This window comes from Amblyomma mixtum, chromosome 3 (genome assembly GCF_055824585.1).
Source record: "Amblyomma mixtum isolate Tamu chromosome 3, ASM5582458v1, whole genome shotgun sequence".
Taxonomy (NCBI): domain Eukaryota; kingdom Metazoa; phylum Arthropoda; class Arachnida; order Ixodida; family Ixodidae; genus Amblyomma; species Amblyomma mixtum.
In genome coordinates this window covers 434207216-434224414 of record NC_143014.1, presented here as the reverse complement: position 1 = coordinate 434224414, position 17199 = coordinate 434207216, and the positions used below count along the sequence as shown (strand labels likewise).

Below are 17199 nucleotides of genomic sequence, written 5' to 3'. Positions count from 1 at the left end.
TAATGACTTAGCTACGGAATACTTACAGTTCGCAACGGGAACAAATTACGAACTCATTAACTGGGATGCCTTTCGCGCTGCACGCACCGCCCTCCCAGACATTCCCATCGCAGACATCGATGCATGGGTGCAATCACTCAAGCATGACGTTCACCACAACACGCGACACATTGAAACTACAACCGAAACACCGACCCTTGACACACGCCTAGCCCACCTCTGGGAGGCTTATCACAGCATCCTGGAACGCTGGAAAGGCAACAAACACAACAGAACGCTTAAAAAGCGGCTGGCCGCGCTGCAGACACAAATCCAACAGCACTCTGAGGAGCTCTGTCGATCCAACTGGGGACAGATATGTGACGGCATCGCCGGAAACCTGTCCAGCAAACGTGCATGGCAACTCCTCCGACACCTCATTGACCCCACACGCACCAAATCAGCAGCACAGCACCACGTGACACGCCTCACACATGAACACATTGACGATCCCGACACCCTTTTAGACACACTTCAAACCATGTACACATCTCCAGGCGGCCCCACACCTCTACCCCACTACACAGGATAACCAAATCCCACACTCGACACCGACATCACGGAGACGGAAGTCAGAGCGGCCCTACTGATTCTCTGCGCCAACTCCGCACCTGGTGCAGACCAAATCACAAACTCCATGCTCCGTAATCTGGATGACCGATCGATCACCCACATTACGAAATACTTCAACCAGTGCTGGAGGGAGGTTAACCTCCCGCAGTCATGGCGCCACGCGAAGGTAATATTTATACCAAAACCCAACAAACCACTCACCATTCAAAACCTTCGCCCGATTTCGCTAACCTCATGCCTCGGGAAGCTCCTCGAGAATGTTGTGTTAGCGAGACTCACAAGTCACATGGCGGACAACAATCTCTACCCGCATAGCATGGTGGGATTCCGCCCTCATCTATCCGCACAGGATGCCATGCTGCAACTCACACACGACCTTTTTGACCCGCTTCTTCCAGGTCACACCAAGGCAGTCTTAGCTTTGGATCTCTCCAAAGCTTTTGATCGCATTGAACATCAGGCGATCATGACTGCTCTATCCCCATTGAATGTGGGTGTGCGCACGTACGCCTACATTCAAGCATTCCTGACTGACCGCACGGCTGAGATACACTTCGGCCCTCTGTCTTCCCCCTCCTACACACTTCAGAGTATCGGCACCCCTCAAGGGTCCGTCCTTTCCCCCTTTCTCTTTAACATTACCCTCATCCCCCTCGCCCGGAAATTGGCAACTATTCCCCACCTCAAGCACACTCTTTATGCAGACGATATCACCCTGTGGACCACCCACGGCAGTGACGGCGACATAGAGAACACCTTACAGGAAGCAGCCACCCTCACCCAAAATTACGCACGGACCATCGGACTGTCTTGCTCCCCAGAGAAGTCCGAACTGCTCCTCATCCGGCCTAAGAACCGCCGCTGTCCCCGCTCCCCCATTGCCATTGAATTGAATGGTTACCCGGTACCTGAGGTTGGCACCCTCCGTGTATTGGACCTGCACATCCAGAACGATGGCAAAAACACCACTACCCTCAAGAAACTCAAGCAGGTTGCAGGCGCGATATCGCACCTCATCCGCAGGGTTTCGGGACATCATAGAGGCATGAAGGAGCGCGACCTATGTCGCCTCATTCATGCCTTTGTCCTCAGCCGTGTACTGTACACTACCCCATACTTACAACTATCCAAACATGACATAAACGCTTTGGATGCTTCGATTCGCAAGGCATTCAAGGTAGCACTTCATCTTCCCCTCAACACACCCACAGACAGATTACTAGGCCTGGGCCTCCACAACACGATCGGGGAACTGGTGGAGGCCCACCGAGAGGCCCAATACATCAGGCTCACAAAAACTTCCACAGGTCGGTATATCCTGGACTCCCTGGGAATCAAAATACCGGCCAACGACCCAACCCTCCTCGCCATCCCACGATCCCTTCACCGAGAGCTTCTCATCAGGCCGCTCCCGAGGAATATGCACCCGTCCCACCATGAGCAGCGCCGCAGAGCCCGTGCGAAGGCACTCCATCGAGCGTACGGCCCCGAGCCGGACGCCGTATGGGTGGACGCTGCCTGCACGGGTGATGAAGCGACAGCAGCTGCGGTGGACTCCTCTTCATCCACCCTTCTCACACTACCTCTCCCTCCAGACACGTCCCCAGAGGCTGCAGAGGAAGCCGCCATTGCACTTGCTATAACCCGCACGGAAGCCCGGTATATTTTAACTGACTCTAAAACTGCGATTCTAAATTTTGCTCGAGGCCGCGTTCATGTCCCTGCTTTTGACATACTGGACTCGCCCGATGCACCCCCGCCCCGCCAAGTGGAGCTGATATGGGTGCCTGCGCACTCCGGGAATCCCGGAAACGAGGCCGCCAACCTTTTAGCCCGAGGTTCTTTAAACCGGGCTCAGGTGGCCTCGGATCGGGGATTCACGAAGGATCGCATGCACTCATTCAGTGAGCTGACCCAGGTATACAGAGCCTCACGCCAGCTCTACCCCCCGCCCCACCCCTCCCTAGATAACAGACACGCAACACTCTGGCGCAGACTACAGACACATACTCTCCCCTCGCCCCTTACCCTAACCCACTATCATCCCTCCTTCCCCACTCCTGCTTGCGCCCTATGCCCAGAACCATTCGCTTCTTCCCTCCACATCCTTTCCCTCTGCCCGGCGGACCCTCCCCCGCGGGACCTAGAGAACCTCAAGACCTGGGAGGACTGGGAGACCCTGCTGCGCTCGGAGGACCCGGCCGTGCAGACCATCGCCACCGGCCGTGCTGCCAGTGTTATGAGCCTTAGGAACATAAACACTTGAGTGCAGTGGGGTCGTGCGGGGACCCTGGGGCGTGCCCCGGATTCCTGTTAAATTAAAGTTTTTCTCTCTCTCTCCCTCTTGAAAACATGCTAAGGTGTAGCAGTTATGAACATTTTAACAAAGGTTTCAGTCTCCTTTATTTGCTAACCTCAATGGCTCCGGTGCCGAGTTTGAAAGACTCCTGCCATTGCCGACCACATAAAGTTACTATGCTTTGTGGAGAAACATGCCTGCGTGTCCAAGAGTAAGCGTTGCGTATATTTACTGACCGAAATCTACCCCGCGGCTTCGGCGGCATGCCCAGCACCCTAAATGGAGTGCGCTAAAGAATAGCTTACTTACTTCTTATTTCCATTCAAAATAATTTGCGTGTAGGGTGTAGATTGAAGCCTCCTTGGACTCTAAACTCTTCACAAAGGCTTTAAATATAAGACAGGGATGTCTGCATCCCAGCTATTCCTGGTCCTCTTGTTCTCCCGATTCTTCTCTGAAAAGGCCACCCACTGCAACTGTCCCTAAATACGAGGAAGTGGCAAATGCAAGGAATACAAGGAATATCATGACTTCCGAAGGGGCAGCAGCAATTAATTCGACCTCTCTTAAGGCCCTAGGATGGATGGAAATAACTTTATTACAAAAAAAAATCTTCCAGGGTGGTCCCCTACTGGCTCAGGAGTCCACGGGCTTGTGCTTCACGTAAAGCCCGATCCCCCAGCCATATCTGGCCGGCGGGCTGAGCGGTCCGTAAAGCAGCCTCCCTGGAAGAATGAGTGGTACTGGGGATGGGGGGTACTGCCTTTGGGGAAGGACATTCCCAAAGGTGGTGGAAAAGAGTGGATCTGGGCACGCCACAGGCGGTACAATCAGGAGGAAAGGTGGGGTGAAAGCATGAGAGACGGTGGGCACTAATTGTGGTAATTGCATAATTTAGGGTTCTCAGAGTAATTGTGATGCCCGGCAGTGTACATCTAAATTTTAAAAATAATCTTAAAATACATCTAAATCTACATCTTACATCCAAATACCTGTACATTTAAATACATATAAATCTAGATATACATCTTAAAGTACAATTAAAACTAAAAATAATCTTAGTGATGAATGTAAATACATATATCTCCTTCGAGAATTGTAATGAGTCCCGACATGAAGTGGAGTCGTTGTACCGCCCTCAATAGCCGAACGCATCACAAAACCGGTTTTAGTCATAAAAGTCTCTGGCCGCCACGCACCTTCACTAAGCACGATGAATATAACATGCTTGTTTTCTCCTTTTATGACCGCGTGCAGAGCGACGCCCCTGGCTCACCGTGGGTGGAACATACGGAGCCAGCCAGGAGCCAAGACAAGTCTGTACCTGAGACTGAACCCTGGAAGAGGTCGGCCGAGTCAGCCCTGAAGGTCTGGACTCCCCTGTCACCGCATGCTTTACCCGTCGTACCTAAGAAGTTGAGCAATTCGTTGAAGTGGAAAACTTACCTCTTTGATAGGTTTGCGGAGCATAGAGAGAATCGCTGCCGAAAATGCCACAGAAGAAGAGCATGCACTCGTGACACATTTGGTAAAAATTGGTAAATTGGTAAATTTGTTTTTTTTTTGGAAAGGAAATGGCGCAGTACCTGTCTCACATACCTCGGCGGACACCTGAACCGCGCCGTAAGGGAAGGGGGGAAGGTAGGAGTGAAAGAAGGAAGAGAGAAAGAGGTGCCATAGTGGAGGTCTCGGGAATAGTTTCGACCACCTGGGGATCTTTAACGTGCGCTGACATCGCACAGCACACGGGCGCCTCTTGCGTTTCGCCTCCATCGAAACGCGGCCGCCACGGTCGGTGACACATTTGTGCCATTTCCGCGATTCGGGTTATTTGCCTCGTTCGAGCAAAACCATGCCTAACCATTCTGAACACCCGCTTCCTAACTCCACATGATATCATTGACCACCCTGGAAATTTTTTTTTGTAATAAAGTTGTTTCCATCCATCCATCTATATCATTGAGAGGTGTTGTTGTTGTGACTGAGAGAAGGATGAAAACGAAATTGCATGGGCCTGCCTACTGGCTCGAACCAAGCCACCACCGCTGCCACGTGCAGACAAGAGATCAGAGGAAAGAGAAAAAGGAAAGAAAAGACGCGCGTCGCAGCAACAACTGCGTACGCCGGAGCGGACGCTGCTGAAAAAACGTACGCGGCCGAAGCCGTGCTCGCCGAAGCGAGGACAGATACTATATTGAGAGGTGGCACATGCGGCACTATACATTCGAAGTAAAACGTTTATGGCACCATTTTACGCAACAGCGTATGCAGCTCGTTCGGTCGAAAAGCCGTCGGCGTAGTAGTAGTAGTCGGCACCGCGTGTCGGAAATCATTGGAGGCCGCGTAAAAATTGCCGCAGAATGTTCCGGATAGTGTCATACGCTTCAGCGTTTCATGCATCATAAACTTACTAGTTAAGGTAGAGCCTATAGCTCATGGCAGGGATTCGAACCGGCGACCTATAATCGAGGGCTGAGGAAAAAAATATCGTATCGTGCGCGGTTCGGGTGTCCACCAAGATAAGTGAGAGTGTTACTGCTTTATTTCCTTTCCTGAAAAAAAAAACAATTTTCGATCTGTCTAACGGGCAAGGTGTCGCGCCGAACGGGTGGTGGTGTTCCGTAGACTCCCTGGCAGCGCTGCAATACGCTGTCTCCCCAGTTGTAAATAAAGTTTTCACCACACCACCTGTCGGGTTCCACTCTTATAGGTGAAGCTAAAGCGCCCTGCTAATTTTTTTCACAATTTTCTGAAGATCTTCCCCATTTACTTTCTTTTAGAGATGTCTGTTCATTTTCGTAGTTTTGGGTTAGTCTGCGGAACATGTGGAGGGCACTGGCTCGTATAGCATGCGGTTTGTTGCTGGCAAACTGCTTTCGAGTGCAGCATGGCGCGTTTATGTCCAGCTTTCAGCTTGTAAACTTCGTGTCAAGGGACAAAGTTAGCTCTGTTCTTGTGTTTTTGCTAAAAACGTGCATTTTCCAAGTCATTTACATCAGCTGGTAGAAGAACCATTTTCCAACTCTGCGAGCGCCTCGTGAAAGATGACGGAAAGACGTTCGCCGGGACGTTCGCCCGGTTTGCTGCATATCATGGAAATGGGGCATGTGTACTCGCACAGAGGGACACTTGGCTTGACTGTCATGAAATCTACCTGTGCTGCCAAAAAGACAACCCTGCTTCATCTGAGAAGTGCCGCCACGGTTGCTCAGTGTTTATGGCGCTCGGCTGCTGACCGTAAAGACGGGTGTTCGAACCCGACCTCGGTGGTCGAATTTCGATGGAGGCGAAATGCTAGACGCCCGTACGCTGTGCGACGTCAGTGCACGTTAAAGAACTCCAGGTGGTCTGAATTATCGGAGCCCTTCACTACGGCATCCCTCACAGTCTGAGTCGTTTTAAGATGTTAGAGGGCAACTGCAATACTTTTTTTGAGAATTTTTCGATATTCAAGGATTCAAATCTATATAGGCCGTAGCTAAAGCATGCCAAGTGTTTCTTCACTACCACTCAAAATAGTGACATAATCAACGATTGAATTTTGCGCTTCTCCTCAAGGCAACATAGAAGTGCAGAGAAATTCAGCGTGACTTCACGGAAGGTGTGATTTCAAATTACCGCTGTCGTCGGCCACACCCTGCCCTGACTCTTTAGACCCTACCAAACAACTCTCGGCAGGGTTTGCCTTCGGTGGTGGCGTTGGTTTTTTGAATTCAAAGCAGGCGTTTGTGCGTTGGAAATGTGCCGATACCTTCGATGACGTCATCATGCGCCGCCCACTTGGCGTTGTGCGCTGCGGAGAAGCTTGAAGGGCATCCGGATTTGAATCGACGATTACTTCACATTTCAAGTGCTAGCCCAAAAAGACTTCGCATGCTTTACCTGCAAGTTTCACACATTCGACCCTCTTAAGCTCGTTGATTTCTAAAACCTATGCACTTTCCCTTTAAACCCCATAAACCCACACACATCTCACAAGTCGTTTACAGCAATGCGGAACCTGCAGTTCTCTCGTCTAGTCAGGGTTGCAGGAGCACAGCAAATAGTCCTTCTAATACCTGAATAGTCTAGACCAATCTTCGAATAGTTCATGCAATAATGAACAATGCAGTTCGGGCTGGTGTTTTCAAATACGGTGAGCGCTATTAATCGAGAAAGCCCGCATGGACACAGCTCAGCGGAGGCCTGCGGCGAAGCGGTGCGCTGCCATTCGCAAACATGGGCGTCCGCAGAGTCTGTCGGGTCTGCAGCACCGTGCGTGAAAAGTGTAGTCTCCCGAGACAAGCAAAGCAGTTAACTTTCAAAGTGCTGGAATCGCTCCGCATGGAAAAAAAGTGAAGCTAAAGAGACGGCAAGCTGCGAAGTTGCAGCTGAATATTAACTCTCCTTCCTGCCCGGAGATGGAGCCACTAGTAGGCCAATGACGAGTGCTGATGAGCACATTTATGGAGCGCGCGCCATCCTGATTAGCTGTGGTCGCTGTCGTACCTGCGGTCCTACAGGCGATTTTTGCGATACCGCATTGCTTGTCGTTTCCGTTATGTATTTGCGGCATAAATTACGATTCAGGGCTGCGCAATTTGTACTTTTTTGTTGAAGATAGCCCCAATAAATCATCCCTATATGATATTACGCAAAGAAGGGGGGCATTAGTGCACAAATACAAAGCAATTTAACACTAAATAGCAATTCGGATCCTGTTTTCTTCTGTTCACATGGTTTCTTGCCCGCTGTCTTTGGCTGAGGAGAGGGACGCCCGGATAAGCCGCTCAGTTCGGCAGGCATCCACGACAACCCTTGCCGAAACATGCTGTCCATAGATTGAGCTTTCTTTAGTACATCGACAAATTTTTTCTAACTCGGGGGCATGCAAATACATTCGGCGGAAGGCAATGTTCCACGTGCACCACTCGTGCGTTGAAGCGTGACTGTGTATGACGCAAAGCTGGCCTTTTAGCACCTTTTCGCCTGCGGGGCGGCTAATTTGTACCAAGCACCGGTGGCCAGTACGAGCAGTTCCTGGTAGCATGCATACGCAACAATCGATAGTCGATGAATCTTTTAGGCGGCGCGTATTCCTCTTTTGGCCTGGCTGCTTTCTTATCTACAATACAATCTCTGCAGGAACCGTTTGCTTGCCTGCAGGCAATTTTCGTTCCTAAAGCGGAATGTATGGCTTAAGTGCGAAATAAAATGGCCGCCGTTGCCAGTTGGAGTTACACCTTCTCGCTCTTCCGCCAGGGGGACAAAGGTGACGAAGGCCCTCGCGGCCCACGTGGATTGATCGGGCTGAAGGTGAGCTGCGCTCTACATGATGCCAATCGAGCTTCAACTTCACAGACGACACAGAGAAACGCGAGAGACAGACGAAAAGATCGCTTCCGACCGAACTTTGTTTACACATGTTCACATACATATTCTTGCAAACATTTCTTTAGTGTATATAGACTGTCCCTAGGCTTCTGCCTATAAAGTCAATGAACTTTTTGTAGAAAAATCCTATAGACTAGTCTATAGGCAATACAAATCCTATAGACAATCTATAAACAATCTATAGATTTATACGCTTACAATTTCAGTGGAGTTTTTTCTATAGACAGCGTATAACTATGAATAGACAAAAGAAAGTATCTATGGGAAGGCTATAGAGTCTTTAAGAAGTTTATAGAAAGTCTATAGACCATTTTTATTAAGGATACACTCAGCAAAAAGGACAAATAGGCAGCCTGACAGCACTGAGACCATCTACTGCCAATGTCTTGTCATTCAGTCGTGACATGTAGACCCTCTGATCCCGGGCGTTAGCTTATGGCCTTTCGCTGGTGACCGGGTACCTGTGTAACAAAAATGACCTTTAGTTCGTGTCTGATTAATATTAACAATAATTATAGTTATGTTGGAGCTCCAGTAACTATTCGCAGCAAATCTAAGACTACGGCAGGTGGGGCCCCGCGTGAAGGTAATTCGGGTAAGCTGCCCACCACTTTCAGTCGGCCATGCCAGGCCGGCAACTCTGCCGAACGCTTAAACAGCCGCAATTAGTTGAGAACATTGCCTGCATGCAACGAGTCTGGAAGAGTGGGTATTGCTTCTGCAGGGAGACAAGGGTGAACCGGGAGCGAAGGGGGAGCCGGGAGCATCCTTCAGGAGGGAGGACTTCATCCCGGAGGTGAGTGCGTCCACGTCATCGTTGTCTCCACGTCCTATTAGCCCTGATCACAATAGGCCAATAATAGATTTTCGTGGGCTCCGTTGACATGAATTTATGGAGGCGCTGCCTCTCCATTTATTTCTATAGACTGGCAACAGAAACTAGCATTTATAACAATTTTTGAACTTGGTGGTAATTCACAAACTGTTGCTGCGGAATCAACAAAATGTTGAACTTCCTCACAGCGTAAGCCTTTACAGGCCCATTGAACTTTCTGGGTAATTTCCCACCAATTCGCTACCAATGACTTTTCGCTCTTTGTTTTTGTGCAGCGTCTGCAAACACTGACATTTTTCTGTGTGTTTTCTTGTCACCTTCATTATCTGTACACGTGCTCGTCAAGATGAGTTTTGCATCCGTGTTTATTTTCTTAGTTTCTTTTACGGGAATACGTCTATTGTATGTATTAGTGTATATTTATTTATTTGTTTATTTATTTCAAGATACCCCTAATGGCCCTCTTCACGAGGGTATTACATAGGGGGTGGTAAAAATTACAAATTGTATACATAAAAGGAACATTTAACATGAGTAACAGGGCAAAAAAAGAAGCAAGAGAAGAGAAATAACTAGTAGTCAGCAACAATCGAAATGTGGCGGAACAACAAGACGCAAAGAAAAAAAAATAAAAACATCGGAATAAACAGAACAAAAAGCGAAACTCAAACACATTACGGGGAACAGAACAGAACTAGAAGAAAACTACACATCGCTTTGATTTTTTAAAAGTTCATGAAATGATGTCGCGATTTATATGTATCGTAGTCAGCATTACGCAGAAATGAATTGACGGTATATACAAATGTGTTTTATGAATTTTCCCCTAAGGCTGCCTACACAGTATGCGGAGGGAAGACCTCATCAGGCTCAAAGCCTTTAGTTTTCCCTTCGCCTTTTCCTGTATGTGTAAACAGGAAAAAAAATCAATAAACTATCATCAACTACCATCATCATCCTCTATATAGGCCAACGCTGCGAGAAAGTTTTGCTCTTCTACCGCTGCCTGCGTGATCCGACTGATCCTGGAGTCTGGCGTACTTATATGTAAAACACCGCGATAGAGAGCAGGATGCCACAAACCTCTTCCGGTGCCGGCATCACGAGTGCAAGCATTGAGTTGGTGCTCGCCCGACTTTGCAGAAGGGCGACAAGGGCGATCCTGGTCGTCGAGGGAAGAGGGGTCGTCCGGGCCCTCCTGGTCCTCCGGGACCACCGGTAGGATTTATTCCTTACTCACCATCTCGTGTGTCACAACCACTGGCTTCAAAGTCAAGACCTACTGAACTACAGACCTGCAAAACGGCCCTGCTCCAGCGCGCATGTTCTAGCTCATGCCTTTTGCCGCTAGGATAAAAACATTACGGGCGGCGTGGCGCTAGTATACCTGTTGAAAAGAATAAATGGTCTCATCCACCATTTTGCTTCAAACAAACTTGTCGTTACTTGTCGTTTGTCCACGTAATTATTATAATCCATTTATCTATGCAAGGCACGGTGGTGACGACGAAAAGAAAGCGGACAAAAAGAAAGACGTTTTTATGCTTTTCTAGAGCGAAAAAAGTCGCTATTATGGCTTTTTATATTGTTGATCTTAAGATAGCAGGGAAAGACAAAACAAATGTAATAAACAGCGTGCACAAAATGACAAACGATGATGAGGATCATAGCACACGAACAGGCCAATCGAGTGCCCCAACGGCCAAAAAGCTAACGAAAGTTGGCGCACGCTGCTCCATAGGACCCTGCCATGTCTGCAGGTATGTAGTTCAGTAGGTCTTGTGCTAAGTAAGCAGGTTACATTCAACCAGTGCTTTCTCTTCCAGCTGAAAGCAGCCATTAGGGCTCCTCCTATGCTCAGGTTTTTAATTATGGACGCCAGACATCATCGGCACGACGGCTGATCTGGCACAGATCGCCCAACTGAGGGCCTATGATTGGGCAGAGGTGAAAGATGGCGGCTTGACTGTGTAAGATGTGTTCCATTTTCTTTTTTTTTTTTGTTACCCAAGGAGTAATGTCAAGGCGTCGTAGTGACACGGCAGACAAGGAGCACAGAAATCTAAACCTAGAGAAGGAAACGAGTCTGCATACTTCAAATGTGACGTGCTACCAGTGAGCTTCTAGCGCGTGCATATATCAACGATAAATTAAAAATAAATATCTAAAAATTTTACACTTGAATATTTACCATGTCGGGGGTTTCTTTCTGCTTAATATTCTCTCGACGGCTCGGCTTGTCGAGTAGATATCATTCCAGAATACATTCATGCTAATATTTATCCATGCAGGGGGGCTCCATTACTATTACTATATTCCTTAACATTACTATTACTATTACTATTTTACTGTTAACATTGCTGTATTTAGTTGGTGCTTATGCAAGCTTCAATCAACATTGAGCACTAAAATACGATTAACACGCGTGCGGTGATCAATATCAGCTCTTCTTTGAATGCAGAGATTGTTTGGGCTCTTGTGGCTCAATTCTTTTTCGCAGGGACCCGCGTTGAAGGCCGAGAGTTTAGTTCACCCACCGCGCTACGAAAGAGGCCCTCCCGGTCAAAAGGTACAGCAGCTGATGAATTTACCTGCACGTAATTGTTGTCACTAGTCGTAGTTTACGCGTATGTCCTGTTCCTTTTCATTTGATTCACCTGAACTTCTTACATACTTTCAGCGTTACTTTTTGTTAGCTTCCCTGTGATTTTGGTCTTGCTTTTTGTTAGCTATAGTTCCTGAGGTCCGCAGTGTACTTGTATCCCTTTATGTATATTCAGAGCTTTGCGCATTTTTTAACGCGAGTGCTGTTCACAAGCGCAGCTTATAAGTAAGCGAAATGACGACGCCATCCACGTGTGTATCCGCATGTGTACTCTGTCCGCGATCAAACCGATCACAGCCGTATTCTATTCAGTGACACGAAAATACTGTACCCTTCCAAATTCAGAATTGGCCACTAAGTTGCCTCATTTTAAAATTTTGTGCACGACCTGTTAACCATCTGACTAACAAAAGAAGATAATGGGCAAGTTACAGAGATTCATGACAGAAAACAGTACTGTGGACGAACAGACACGAAGGAAAGGAAGAGAGTGACTTCGAACGAATTTTGCTATGTGAACTGTACTCTAGACAATACGCTGAAGAATAAAGAGAAGCGGAAGTCAACCTTCATCTATACATTCAGCCTTTTTTCTCTAACAAAGTTCGGTGGAGGTCGCTTCGTTACTTTCCTTCATTCACGTTCACACCGATGTTTTCTCTCATGCATTGGATTATGCCTAACTGCCGCCTACTCCCACACAAAAGCACACATCTTTAAAGGGTCATGATGGAACTGAGCACAGCACAAGATTTCATACGGTGTAAGCAGTGCGGCCGCACTGATATTGTCTCACAACTCCCGAGACCTGATCTGTGTGCACTTCGGCCACTGATGTATAGGGTGACTGCGGCCCACCCGGACCGCCAGGACCGCCGGGGGCACCAGGGCTGCCCATGCCGTGGGTGGATGCTACCAAGAGCATTCTCGAGGAACACAAGGGTACGCATCTCCTGTTTCCTTCTCGGCTTCAGCTCAGCTCAGCTCAGCTCAGTTCATCACAACTGTGCGACGATAATTTAGAAAGTAAGGTAATCAGGGCTCTCGCAAATGTCATACTCCGTTTTTTGGTTTGGTTTGGTTTGTTGGGGTTTAACGTCCCAAAGCAACTCAGGCTATGAGGGACGCCGTAGCGGAGGGCTCCGGAGGGCTCCGGCTCCGGCACTGACATCACACAGCACACGGGCCTCTAGAATTTCGCCTTCATCGAAATCGGGATCGAACCCGCGTCTTTCGGCTCAGAAGCCGAGCGCCGTAACCACTGAGCCACTGCGGCGGATACTCCGTTTTTTGTTCTTAATCCCAGCCATAAACGAAGCAAAACAGCACATCTTTATCAGGCAGACTTTAGGCGGTCCATCTGTTGCGTCAGGCCACTGCAATATAATTGGTAAGACAGCTGTGCTCAATTAAAGATGGTCGAATGTGGAAGTGCTTAGTGTTAGAAGGATTTTTCTTGCAAATGATTAGTTCAGGGCATAACTTAAATTCAGAGCCAATCTTTTTCTGTGTTTGATACGCGTGATGGTGCGCATTGCGTTCCTATTTATAGTTTCCAGCGCCGCCCACTGTCGGCTGGTCATCCGAAGAATCTGACCCTGGTACAGTACCGAAGAGTGATGTACTGAAAGTGCAAGATGTCTGGCCATCTCCTTCGAGGCTCCTCTGCCCCAAGATGTTATGCGTTTGTTCAAGTATACCGCATTCATTGCGGTCTTCTTTTCACAGGGGAACCGTTGCATTCCTTTGCAGACTTATGAATGCCAAGCCCAAGGACTCTCAGCTTGTCTAGCTCTAAACAAGTCGCACTCAATGTACATGTAAGCGCCCTACTAAGGTACTGAAGAAGGCAGTAGTAAGCGCAAACAATAATAATAAAATAAGTACGGCGCGGCCAGGCTGACGATGATGATGATGATGAGAGGCGGTCAGCCCCCGAGCGGTTTTTTCCGTGCGCAGACGACGACCCCGACTACGGCGACGAGGCAGCCGGGCCGCCCGAGATGGGACCCATGGCCAGGCAGACGGTGGCATGGAGGGACGCCGCCTCGTTCCTGCGCTCGTCGGCCTCGCAGCCCGTGGGCAGCCTCGCCTACGTCATGGAGTCCGACGAGCTGCTCGTCAAGCTGTCTCAGGGATGGAGGAGACTGCTGGTGAGCGTCCGCAGCATCCGTGCTCGCCAGTGGCATTGTCTGAAGGGGCACTGACGACAAAAGTTGGGCGCGTCTGTATTACTTGACCTAAAAGATAATGACCCAAACAGGATTGTTAATCAGAAACATTATAAACTTCTTAGAGTTTCTTAAACGTACCAAGAGAGAAAAGAGACGCCACTTATATGCGGTTTTCTTGAAGAACACTTCATCCACAGCGGGGATGCGGAGAGGATGTAATTTCATGTTTGTCATGGCTTAGTGTTCGGCCGAAATCGTGGATACTGCTTCGGAATCTAAAGATACGCCATGATGCTCTCCTGTGTGCATGCAGAGAATACATTATTTATTAATGCGCAATTCACTTCTTAATTAAATTTAACGCAACTGAAAGCTCAAGTAAGGCTAGGATGGAAATGTTCACCAAGTGTCTGGCAGGTTTGTTTGCAGAAACGCCGCAGTGGTTCGACTGTATACCCACGTTGTCTGCCTAACAGTAGCCTAGCCATATACGAAACCATATCTTCTCGGTGTTCCTGCGCATTCCTCCATGGCGGATGAACTACTGCAGCGCCACTTTTCCCTCTGGGTTATTTTTGAGAAACTACATGACCATACTCAAGCTTCATGCCTACCATTTGGCTGTTTCTGTGGACGAAGTCGTTTCTCCTTCCAGGTCGGAGGGCCGCCAACCTGGGCAGACGACAAGAGCCAACGGATGACGGAGCAAGAGATCCGGAGCGAATGAATGACGTCAGCGAGGCGTCTTTCGTCACGACGGCTCCTCCTTGCTGAGGCCGAGCGTTAGGATAACAACTAAGCAATTAAAGACAGGCGACACACATACGACCCTTGTGGGAGACGAGGCCTCAGATGTACGGCACAGGTGGAGCAGACGACCGAAAAAGGCGTACCCTCGGGCCCTCGTCGCTTGCTATCGACAATTTCCCTAGCAAGTGGCGCCACCTGGTCATGCCGTGGGCTGCGGCGTGCAAGTATAAACGGTGCTTTAGTGAGCCCAGATCTCAAATCACGAGGCTCTCGTCGTGCCGGGGCCACAAATCTGCAAGCATCGGCGCTGAACTTCGATCTCTATAGAGCCACACTTAGCTGAGAAAACCACGCGACTGCCGCAGGTAAATGACGCGCTCTGAGCCTATTTCACACTGCACTTCAAGCCGTAGTTGTCGTCCTTTTGCAGGGCATGCTCTTTATTTTAAGACTATTTTTGTCAATGAGGTTTCGGGTACTTCGCAAGATACATTGACTGGAACCATCCTGACTTTCCAGGGGCAAGCAAGGTTAGTAAAAACGAGCCGTGGCTTTAACTATTATGTTTTGCCAAGTAGCTGTACTTCCACGACTGGCTTCGTTTTCTCGCTGCTGGATAAGAAAGCTTTGCAGTTTCCATCAATCAAAGAAAGATCTTGCAGCCTCTTCTCAAGCCGCTCCCGTGTACGCAAGAGTACTTCAAGCGCTCACTTCATAGGCATTGATGAATAGAAAACTCCAGTAAACAGCGCAAGAGCGATCAACAGGAACCGCCGCACAGCAACCAACGATATGCAGGTAATTTATAATTCGTGATTTGCGCAACGAAATTGTTAGTTTTGAAGACTGTGGCGAAATGTGTCGTCATCGAGGTATAGACGTATTACTTCAGACACCGTATGTTTTCGCTGTGAGGTGAATTATAAGAAACTGCTGTGTGCAGATACTATGCCCATTGTCCTTATTGCTACGGTTGAAATACAAAATACTAATAAAATACAGTGATTAAGTTGTAATCTGACTACAATTACATATTAAAGCTCTGCCTTGACATTGACTAAACCTGGCATGGGCTGAGCAAACTGGATACTCCCAGTTGTTTGTTAAAAACTATATTTTCCCATAAAGTCCATCCATTGAAGACAGCAGTCTGGATGGCCTGGAATACGGGGGTTAGAGGATCGTTGCGACACCAGTGGTCAGTAACGTAAATTCGGTCGAAGTTGCAAATTTAGACACGGCTGATAAACACATGACTGCCTGGCAACCAAATAATGAAACAGATGCAGTAACAAAGACAAATACATGTAACAGTCCAAGAGGTAAATTATGAGCTAAAACAAATGAAGAAAGAAAGTGGAGGGGTCACTTAAGCTCCCCTGAAGGGTATGACGTGATAACGTTAACAAGTTAATGACCATATATTCGAAATTAGTAATTTTCTACTTTACATTCAAAAATCCCTGGGAGTCCCAATACCCCACCTGTCGCAGTGGTGCAGCGGTTAAGCCATGCGCCACTGTCCTGCGATGGCAGGTTCCCTCCATCGATGGGGTATGTACAGAGGGCAAAACGCATGTCTAGAACACGTTCTGAGCCTCTTTCGTGCTGATCACGTAATAACTAGAAATAAGATTTGGTTAAAAATGGTCTGGATGTAAACATGTGCCGTTAAACTCATAGAATGTAATCATCAGTTTTTGCCTTCTTGGTCGCAGCAGCTTTGGGAGCGGCGGAACACGCAGTTTGTTTGTTCTAGGTATGTGTTTTGTCCTCTGTACTACTAGTTGCTCTTCCCGAACAACCTCTTGCGACCAATTATTGACTGAACTGCCACCTGTCGCGATGGGCAGTTTGCTCACAATACAGTGGACAGGGTGCGATGATGCCGCATGGTCACAAGACCTAGGAGACCCACCTGCCACCTAGGTTGCTTCTCTGGAGATTTTTGTTGGATTTTTGTAGCGAAAGCTACACAAGGCTAGCAGAAGCAGCATTTCGCGGAGCCGGGCAAAGACAACTACTGCGCATGCGCTGTTACCATGGCAACCAGGTGCGCTAGAGCCACAGGTGTGCTCCGCGCGCCGTCGCTCCGCCGCACTGCGCATGAGTAGAGTCGCGCCGCACAGCTGGGATATATGCGCTCGCTCCTTAGACTCGCACCATGGAACGAGAGCGGTCGTGCTCGTCACGGCAGCAGCACAGGTTGCGAGAAATCGAGTCTTCCGAGCGAGAAGTCGTCGCATAGTACAAGGCCGGGCCACAGCGTGAAAACGAGGTGAGAAAGGCTAAGCGGGCGGCCGAGACACCCGAAGAGACGCCGTCAAGCTGCTGAACGTCAACGACGGCGCGTCGCTACCGAAATGTCAGTAGACGTAATCGCTTTCGCTGCGTACATCCTTTCTTAGCTGAGCTAAGCTACTGCCAATTTTCTGAGACGCGGGCTCCTTAACGTTGTTGCATTCATAAAGACATTAGCAGAGAAACGTTCTTCTGTAGAGGAAAGGCTGATTTCTTTATAGAATAGAAAAGGTGCAAAACATTTTCTTGA

At 48.5% G+C, this 17199-nt stretch overlaps 1 protein-coding gene across 1 annotated transcript in view; it reads left to right on the top strand.

Annotated features, from left to right (window-relative positions):
• LOC149358174 (uncharacterized) overlaps positions 1–15594 on the top strand; it is a 36271-nt gene extending 20677 nt beyond the window's left edge. The window contains exons 8-15 of the mRNA XM_089578043.1: positions 4169–4279; positions 8153–8206; positions 9009–9080; positions 10263–10337; positions 11620–11688; positions 12567–12666; positions 13684–13877; positions 14554–15594. Coding sequence (XP_089434169.1) covers positions 4169–4279; positions 8153–8206; positions 9009–9080; positions 10263–10337; positions 11620–11688; positions 12567–12666; positions 13684–13877; positions 14554–14625 — 747 coding nt within the window. The 3' untranslated portion in view covers positions 14626–15594. The remainder of the gene's footprint in view (positions 1–4168; positions 4280–8152; positions 8207–9008; positions 9081–10262; positions 10338–11619; positions 11689–12566; positions 12667–13683; positions 13878–14553) is intronic.
• Positions 15595–17199: the final 1605 nt, after the last annotated feature.